The 10,044-nt window shown below is 43.3% G+C and overlaps 1 protein-coding gene across 1 annotated transcript; it reads right to left on the reverse strand.

Annotated features, from left to right (window-relative positions):
• Nucleotides 1–553: 553 nt before the first annotated feature.
• LOC145342479 (toll-like receptor 13) lies at nt 554–9,802 on the reverse strand. The gene is made up of 2 exons (XM_080188042.1): nt 9,737–9,802; nt 554–3,610 (listed from the first exon to the last, which is right to left on the reverse strand). The coding sequence occupies exon 2, from the start codon at nt 3,476–3,478 to the stop codon at nt 593–595; it is 2,886 nt and encodes a 961-aa protein (XP_080044168.1). The 5' UTR covers nt 3,479–3,610; nt 9,737–9,802; the 3' UTR covers nt 554–592.
• Between the last annotated feature and the right edge of the window lie 242 nt (nt 9,803–10,044).

The following is a 10,044-nucleotide window of genomic DNA, read 5'->3' on the forward strand; positions in this document are numbered from 1 at the left end:
CATGAAACATCGAAGACATGACAAGATTGTGATGGTTCAATTTACCAGAATAATTTCTGTTCATCTTTATATGGAGTGCAATTTGCCTTTGATGCTCTTTTTATCCCTGGGTTTTCCTGCTTTACTACATGCTTATCAATGGAGCCAAGTTAGTAAGGCAAACAAGTTGCTTCTAGACTGCTACCAATGGAACACTTAGTTGGCCACCAAGAAAGACCTGATAGTGGACTTGCTAAGATGAGCGATACGATCTCCCATCCTTCTTTCGCTTCAGTTGCTGGGGAGGGAGATACATACTTTGCCTCTATAGAACAAGAGGAAAACTGATCTGTACTTTGCCTCTCCCCAGCTTTGTGAGAACTTGAACTGGAGAAAAAAAATGTCAAAGTACAATGTTGAACCGGAGAAGATATGGGGTCCCGGGAGTCTTGATTTGGGGGTGGGAGGGGGTGGGGAGCAGCTTGTGATTAGTTTTGCATTGTTGAGGAACATCGTCCTGGTCCAAATAGACCTCTTCAATACTATAAACTTTTATGGTTCCTCTATAGTTGCACTGTCTTGCCGGACATCACAATTTTGATTCTTATCTCACTTACTCAGCTATATTTAATTGCAAATTGCTTTCATCCACTGTTTTTTGCCTCAAAGCATTTTCAAGTCTTGCCCAAAATAACTGTCTTTCATTTGGGGCCTCAGGCCAAGTGATATAGGTCTGCTTCTTCACCAGCTTCCTCACTTTGTGATAGTTAGTGAGTCTATAATCTGGAATTCTCTCCAGAAATATCAGAATGAGGACATCATGACAATCCACAAAAAGCCTCATGCTGGCCAACTGGACCTCTAACCTACACCATTCGCTCCTGAGATAATCATTACTTATCACACACAGGGTCTTTCTGCTGTTGCTGATGGCACTCTGAATGTTGTCAAAGATGTCCACCCCCAGCTCAAAGTCACGGTGGTGAAGGCATAGCTTTAGTGGTGGTTGTATATTTTCTTCCAAATTGGGAACCAACTCATCAAAGATCCATTTTTCATCATTTGAGTTGTAGGAAACAAATGCATCGTAAGTGTACTGCTTTTGGACTTTCTGTAACTTGTAACTCAGCTCAGCTTTTGCGATGTAGATGACGTATCGAATCAACCACATCAGTTTGGCTTTCACTAAAGAACAGATCAGGATAACTGAAATCACCACAGAGGTTGAAATGAAAAGGACTTTTCCAATGTCACTGGTGCAGATGCTATCATCAAAATCAATGAATCGAGTCTTTGGAGCTGATCCAGCACACAGATAACTGCCCAAGTATGGAACCTGCACTGTGGAACTGTGGACAGACCAGTTTCTGAACCAAACATTATCACAGAAGCAGTCAAGCGAATTATTAAACAGATCAAAATAACTCAATGACTTCAAACCCTGAACAAGTTCTTTACTAATATTTTTGATGTAGTTAAAGCGAAGAGAGAAGCTTTGCAATGAATCCAAGTTAGAGATCAATTCTATAGGAATGCTCTCCATGTAGTTATTCTCCAGACGTAGGACTTGCAGTCTCTTCAACTTCTTGAATAGAGATATATTTAAAGTCAGACCCCTGTATCCCACTCCTGATATGTCTAAAAAAGTTAGATTTGTCAGTGGATCCAGCGACTGAGTGTCAAAGAAAACCTTTTGATTTTTTCCCATATATAACATTCGTAGATTAACTAATCCCTTAAAAAAGTTGACTGGGATGACTTGTATTCCTTCAGGGATCTGTCTTTCCAGATTCAGATATCGGAGAGATTTAAGGTGCAAAAATGGAAGAACTTTCAGTTTCCTGGTTGTTTCAAAACTGATTTTATTGCTACGAAGACTTAAATGTTCAAGTGATTGCAAACCCTTAAACATACCCTGACGCACAGCGTGCAGGTTGTTAAAAGCTAAATCAAGATATTTGAGATTGGTAAGCTCGTCAAAGGCATCATCACTTATTTCTGAAATCCTGTTCCTCGATAAAAAAAGCATAGTAACATTTTTCAGTTGACTGAAAGTGTATTTGCCAATTTCATGAAAATTGTTCCCCTGAAATGTTAAATTAAACACAGCTGCCAAATACGTGAAAGAGGATGGATGCAATGTGCTGATCCAGCAAGCCCTCAAATCAAGATGCTTCAGCCTGTTCAGACCATAAAAAGCTAGACCATTGAATGTTGACAACGGATTCCAAGAGATTTCCAAATACTCTAGGCTTATCAGTGGAGTGAAGACGTATTTCTGAAGACTTTTAATGTTGTTGTGCTTTAAATATAAATGTGTGAGGTGCTTCAGCATTGGCCAGGAATTATTGCTGATGATCCCAAGGTTGCAATGTTCCAAAATTAGATGACGTAGGTTCTGAAAGTTTTGAAATTCATTATCCACAAGTTTGTCTATTCTGTTTCCAAACAGGTCAAGAGACAAGAGATGAGAGTGGTTTCCAAATTGCTTGAGATCTTTAGGCTCCAACTTGTTATTCTGGATGACCAAGGATACTATTTTTGGCAAGCTCTGCAAGAGATGACTGACTATATCTAAGCTCCTATGAACAGTGGTGAGATTAGACAAGTCCAAGTCAGTGATATTCTTCAAGTAGATAGTGTCTACCTGGGAAACATCAATGAAATTGCCACCAAGATTCAAGGCAGCCAGAGAAGGCAGATTTTGAAAAGATGACATGTTAATGTATTTTAACCCATTTTTGGATAAATCAAGTTTTTTTAGGTTGGGCAAAGTCAAATTTGAAAAGTCCAGTGCCTGAATGTGGTTTCCTTGTAAGCTCAAGGATTGTAACGAATGGAGTATGTAAGGACTTGGACATGATTTTGTAATGCTATTGTTCGTGAGATCAAGAGTTAAGACTTGCTTTAGACCATGTACTGCATCTATAATATTTAAAAAGTCTGAAATAGGGTTTCGAGCAAAGTTTAGGCTCTGTAAATTTATGAGTGGCGCAAATGCTTCTTTGTCAATCCACATGATCTTATTTTTGCTCAGTAACAATGTTTGCAGGTTTACAAGGCCTTCAAAAGTTGACTTGTTGAGACTTACAATGTGATTCTGTATCAAGTTTAAGAGCGTGAGATTTCCTAGTCCCTGAAAAGCATCTTTTTCAATGTCCTTTATTTTGTTCCACTCCAGCCGCAGGTCAACAAGGGAAGGAAGGTGAGCAAAACATTTGGTACACAGTGTTTTAATTCGGTTATGAGTCAGGTTCAGATAGGTTGTGCTTGGAGGTAGTTTGCCAATGGCTTCCGTCAAGTTTACTATGTGCTTGTTGATGCAGATTACATGGCGGTTGTCGAATTCATACTGGGCACATTTATTAAATCCATAAGCCTCACTGAGAGGTGAAAAGTCGAAAAATATGATCACAAAGGCCATCAGCAATCCACTCCGGATAGTTCCCATTATTACTTCTGAGCCGATGAATATTCCAAATGACTGACGGTTAAACATTTGATCCAGATCTCATTCCACAACAGTTTGACCTTTGCTGTAAAATATCCTTGGTCCGGGGAGGAGACTGGGAAGTGCGTCCCGCAGTCAGCATCTCAGTGAAGCAGTCTGGGAGGTGTCCTGAGGTCAGTTCTTGTTGAGGAAAAACAAAGAGTGGCAACTGTAACTTCATTGTTTGGTAAGAAACTACTTTTAGCGATTGTCTAAAAATTGCTGTAAATTAGAAAAGCATGTACACTTTGAACAAATAGCTGTACCTGGATCTAGCCGATAAACTTGGAGCAAATATAACAAGGTAACAAAAGTAGTGTAAAGGGAGCTATGTTAAAGTAGGGTCGGCAAGGTCTTTGTATAGCAGTCAGAGTGTTTGGAATGAAATAAGATCCCTATTATAATTAATATTCTTTAAGGGGACTAACTAACAAGCTTAAACTAAAGGGAGGTCATGGCAGCGGAGCTCATACCTGTGATGTGCTTCTACTGCACTATGTGGGAAGCCAATGGACACTCCTCGTATCCCTGACAACCACATGTGCAAGAAGTATATTCAACTCCAGCAACAGGCTAACCGCATTTCAGAGCTGGAGAGACAGATAGAACCACGGGATGTATTCACAATGCTGAGATTGTCACAAACAACACCTTCAGTGAGATAGTCACACTGCAGTTAAAGACTGAACAGGCAGAAAAGGGGATGAGTGACTACCAGGCAGAGTAGAGGAAAGCAGGAAGTGCAGGAGACCCTTCAGCCTACCCCCATCTCTAACAGACATGCTGTTTTACATACTGTTTGGGGGATGACTTGTCTGTGGATTGCAGTGGAAGCCAAGTCCATGGCAACTTGGGTGGCTCTGCTACACAGGAGGGGAGGAATAATAATAGCAGGGCCACAGTGATAGGGGATTCAATAGTAAGGGAAACACACAGGATATTCTGCAGCCGCAAAAGTGACACCAGGATAGTGTGTTGCCTCCCTGGTGCCACGATCAAGATTATCTCAGAGTGGCTGCATGGTATTCTGAAGGGGGAGGGTGAACAGCTTGTGGTCTTGGTACATAATGGTAAGAATTACATAGGTAAATAAAGAGATGAGGTCCTACAAGCAGAATGTGGGGAGTTAGGACATAAATTAAAAAGTAGGACCTCAAAGGTAGTGATCTCATTACTTCCAGGGCCATGTGCTTGGATTTGAGGAAATGCCTCTTCACCCAAAGGGTGATAGTAATCCGGAACTCTGTCTGAAAAGGTGATCGAGGTGGGAATCCTCACAGCATTTAAGAAACATTTAGAGGAGCACTTGAAACACGATAGCATACAAGCTACAGACCAAGTGCTGGAAAATAGGATTAGAATAGACAGATGCTTAATGGCTGGCACAGACACAATGGCCCGAAGGACCTCCTTCTGCAAAACTCAGTGGGGACGACCTTACTGGTGCGTCATGCTGGTCGGTCAGTGTGATGAACCGGTAAGATTGGGCGAGAGACAGAAAGCCAGCTTTGCGCCCAGTTTCTTACCTCTCAAAATGTGACCAATCATGTTCTGCCTGCATATTCAGGGCCAACAATTGGTGGAGGGGGCTGTGGGGGGGGTGGGGGGGGGTGTGGGGGGTGTGGGGGGGAAATTGGGGCCAGCAATCGGCTGGGGAGGCAGCTATTTGAGCCAATGATTGGGGCTGGAGGCAATGTCCTGGGAAATGGGAGAGTGAGAGATTTCCCAGTGCACCGTGTACACTCTTGTACACAGTGCACTGGGAGATCAGAGCACATGCGCAATAGAGCATCCACAAGTCAGCAGCTGGCTTCCTGGCATGAACAGCCTCCATCCACTCCCCCAAGTGGTGAGAATCACACTTTGCCTCTTTTTTTTCGAAGTGCCATGTGATTGTTTGCCCAGAAATGGATACGATTCTCTCCAGTTTTCATGCTTGCTTGGCACTTGGAAATCTTTTGATAAAATTGCCCCCTATGACTCTATAAGAAGGCCATGGAAACCAAGTCACTGAATGTATTCAAGAAGAAGTCTCACAATACCAGCATCTTGACATCACGTGTTCAAGAAAGATACACATAACTTTTAAGAATTTAGTTAATCAAGGGTATGGGGAGAAAGCGGGAGGAATATACCACTGGGATAGAAGATCAACCATGATCATATTGAACAGCAGAGCAGGGTCAAATGGTTGAAGGGCCTATTTATCCTGTTCCTTGTTTCTTTGTTTGAATATTCCAAATAATTGACAGTTAAACCTTTGATGCAGACCTCAGTCCATGGCAGTTTGACTTTTGCTGTAACTAATCCTCAATTTTGGCCTTGTTTTGAGGAAAAGAGAAAAGATTAACTCACCTCTTTTAAAACACAGAAACAGGAACATAGAAGATAGGAGCAGGAGGAGGCCATTTGGCCCATCGAGCCTGCTCCACCATTCATCACGATCATGGCTGATCAGCCAACTCAATAGCCTAATCCTGCTTTTTCCCATAACCTTTGATGCCATTCACTCCAAGTGCTATATCCAGCCGCCTCTTGAATACATTCAATGTTTTGGCATCAACTATTTCCTGTGGTATTAAATTCCACAGGCTCACTGGGTGAAGAAATGTATCGTCCTAAATGGTTCTACCCTGAATCCTCAGACGGTGATCCCTGGGTTCTGGAACCCCCACCATCAGGAATATCCTCCCTGCATCTACCCTGCCTAGTTCTGTTAGAATTTTATAAATCTCTATGAGATCCCCCTTATTCATCTGACCTCCAGCGAAAACAATCCTAACCCAGTCAATCTCTCCTCATACATCATAAGAACATAAGAAATAGGAGCAGGAGTAGGCCATCTCGTCCTTCGAGCCTGCCCCGCCATTCAATAAGATCATGGCTGATCTGAAGTGGCTCAGTTCCATTTTCCCCCTTTCTCCCCATAACCCTTAATTCCCTTGCCTACCAAAAACCTATCTACCTGCGTCTTAAATATATTCAGTGAGGTCGCCTCCACCGCTTCAACGGGCAGAGAATTCCAGAGATTCACCACCCTTTGAGTGAAGAAGTTCCTCTGTTCTAAACTGCCCCCGCCCCTTATCTTGAGGCTGTGCCCTCCAGTCCTGCTGTCCTTTCTGAGCGGGAAGAACCTCTCCACCTCTACCCTATCCATCCCTTTCATCATCTTATACGTCTCAATAAGATCCCCCCTCATCCTTCTAAACTCTAACGAGTACAGACCCAGTCCATTCAGCCTCTCCTCATTGCTCAACCCCCTCAACTCCGGTATCAGTCCCACCATCCCCGGAAACAGCCTGGGTAAACCTTCTCTGCACTCCCTTGAGAGCAAGAACATCCTTCCTCAGAAAAGGAGACCAAAACTGCACACAATACTCTAGGTGTGGCCAAACCAAGGCCCTGTATAATTGCAACAACACATCCCTGCTCCTGTACTCGAAACCTCTCACAATGAAGGCCAACATACCATTTACCTTCTTTACTGCCTGCTGCACCTGTATGCTTACCTTCAGCGACTGGTGAACAAGGACACCCAGGTCCCTCTGCACACTCCCCTCTCCCAATTTACACCCATTCAGGTAGTAATCTGCTGCCTTGTTTTTGCTTCCTAAGTGAATAACCTCACATTTATCAAAATTACCCTGCATCTACCATTGATTAGCCCACTCACCCAACCTGTCCAGATCATTCTGAAGGATCTCTGTATCCTCGTCACAGCTCACTCTCACACCCAACTTGGTATCATCTGCAAACTTTGAGATGTTACATTTTGTTCCCTCATCCAAATCATTAATATATATTGTGAATAGCTGGGGTCCCAGCACCAATCCCTGTGGCACCCCACTAATTACTGCCTGCCAGTTTGAAAAACACCCACCAATTCCTAATCTTTGTTTCCTCTCTGCCAACCAGTTTTCTATCTATCTCAATACACTTCCCCCAGTTCCATGTGCTTTGATCTTGCACGATAATCTCTTGCGCGGAACGTTGTCAAGTTTACTTTAGTACTGTATTTTCCCCTTAATCAATCCCTTGGTTCTTCTTTGCTGAATTCTAAACTGCTCCCAATCCTCAGACCTATTATTTTTCTTGGCCAATCTGTATGCTTCTTCCTTGGATCAGATACTTTTGCTAATTTTCTTTGTAAGCCATGGATTGGCCCTCTTACCCATTTTGTTTTTGTGCCAGACCTGAATAAACACTTGCTGCAGTTCCCCTATGTGTTCCTTGAATGTTTGCCATTGTCTATCCACTGTCATCCCTTTAAGTAACTTTCCCCAACCTATCAAGGCCAACTCACGCTTCATATCCTCATGGTTCCCTTTATTAAGATTCAGCACTTTAGTCTCCAAATCAACTACTTCACTCTCCATCTTAATAAAAGATTCTATCACGTTCTGGTCGCTCATCCCCAAGGGGTCTCATACAGCTTGATTGACAATGATTCCCTTCTCATTACACAGTACCCAGTCTAAGATGGCCTGCTCTCTAGTTGGTTCCTTCACATATTGGGCAAGAAAGCATCCCATACACACTCCAGGGATTCCTCCTCTACGGCACTGTGGCTAATTTGATTTGCCCAGTCTATGTACAGGTTAAGATCACCCATGATCACTAATATTCCCTTATCACATGCATCTTTAATTTTGTGTTTAATGCCATTCCTAACATCACCACTTCAGTTTCGGGTCTGTATATGCCACCCACTAATGTTTTTTGGTATTTCCTGACTCTACCCATACAGACTCCGCATTGTCAGAGCCAATATCCTTCCTCACTATTGTGTTAATTTTCTCTAACCAGCAGTGCCACTCCACCACCTTTTCCTTTATGCCTGTCTGTCCTAAATATTGAACACCCTGGGACATTCAATTCCCACCCCTGGTCACCCTGCAGCCATGTCTCTGTAATCCCAATTATATTGTACCCGTTTATATCTGATTAGTTCATCCACTTTATTGCAAATGCTTCGCGCATTAAGACACAGAGCCTTTAAGCTTGTCTTTTTAACATTGTTTGCCTCACTCCCAATAGTTTTCATTATAGCTCTCTTTGAACTTTGTTCCTGGTTTTTCTACCTATTATTTTTATTTCCTTTTCTACGTTTTGCTTTTGTCCTTGTTCCTCCTTCTCTGACTCCTACGTAGCTTCCCATTCCCCTGGCATATTAGTTTAAACCCTCCCCAACTGCTCTAGCAAACAATCCCCCTGGGACATCAGTCCTGCCCAGTAACCCGTCCATTTTGTACAGGTCCCACATCCCCCAGAACCAGTTCCAATGTCCCAGGAATGTGAAACCCTCCCCCTGACACCATCTCTTCAGCCATATATTTATCCAATATATCATTTCATTTCTAGTCTGACTGACACGTGGCACTGGTGGTAATCCTGAGATCACTACATTTGAAGTCCGATTTCTTAACTATCTTCCTAGCTCCCTGCGTTTTGACTTCATCCCTTTTTTTGTATGTTGTTTGTGTATCACAACCATTGGCTGTTCACCTTCCCCCTCCAGAATGTCCTGCAGCCGCTACGAGACATCCTTGACCCCAGCACCAGAGAAGCAACATACCATCCTGTACCTCATTTATGGCCAGAAATGCCTATCTATTCTCCTTGAACCCCCTATAACTATTGCACTGGTACACTTTTTACCCCTTCCCTCTGCAGCAGAACTAACCATGGTGCACTGAGTTTGGCTGCTGCTGTTTTCCCTAGAGAGGTCATTGCTCTCAACAGCATCCAACGTGTATCTGTTTGCAGGGGAACTGTCACAGGAGATTCCTGTGTCACCTCTTGTCTCGCTTGCTCTGTCAGGTGGTCACCCATCCCCTTCCTGCCTGTAGAGTTTGGACCACCTCTCTATGCGTGCTATCCACGATACTCTCTGACTCACGGATGCTCCACAAAGTTCCCAGCTGCCACTCCAACTCTGTAACTCGAGCTTCCAGGAGCTGTAGCTGGAGACACTTCCTGCACACACACTGACCCAGGGGACTGGAACTGGTCCAACCTGCCACATGGAGAAAAAGGAGCAAGCCAGAGCTTGGGGCTCTCCTGTCATGTGTTACCCCTTGAAATTAAACTCTTGAAAAATGTTTAGTTTCAGATTATATCCAATTCTTTCGGGGCCTTCTTTCCTGCTCCTTGTTAATACCGAATATAACCTTTACACTGTAAACCGCAGAAATTACACAGAAACACTATTGTTGCGTACAACAACAACGATAATGCCAAGAGGAATAAAAGATAAAAACTACTTACCAATCAAGGAAACCAAGGAGATTGTCATCGACTTAAGGAAGCGTAAAGGAGAACATACCCCTGTCTACATCAATGGGGACAAAATAGAAAGGGTCAAGAGCTTCAAGTTTTTAGGTGACCGGATCACCAACAACCTGTCCTGGCCCCCCCCATGCCGACACTGTAGTTAAGAAAGCCCACTTCTACTTCTTCAGAAGACTACGGAAATTTGGCATGTCAGCTATGGCTGTCACCAAGCATTCTTTCTGGTTGTATCACAGCTTGGTCTGGGCTCCTGCTCTGCCCAAGACCGCAAGAAACTACAAAAG

Source organism: Carcharhinus amblyrhynchos, chromosome 4 (genome assembly GCF_965287045.1).
Source record: "Carcharhinus amblyrhynchos chromosome 4, sCarAmb.v2.hapA, whole genome shotgun sequence".
NCBI classification, from domain to species: Eukaryota; Metazoa; Chordata; class Chondrichthyes; order Carcharhiniformes; family Carcharhinidae; genus Carcharhinus; species Carcharhinus amblyrhynchos.

Excerpts from the sequence above, each read along its gene's own strand:
- LOC145342479 (XM_080188042.1), bottom strand. The coding sequence starts at position 3,478 with ATGTTTAACCGTCAGTCATTTGGAATATTCATCGGCTCAGAAGTAATA.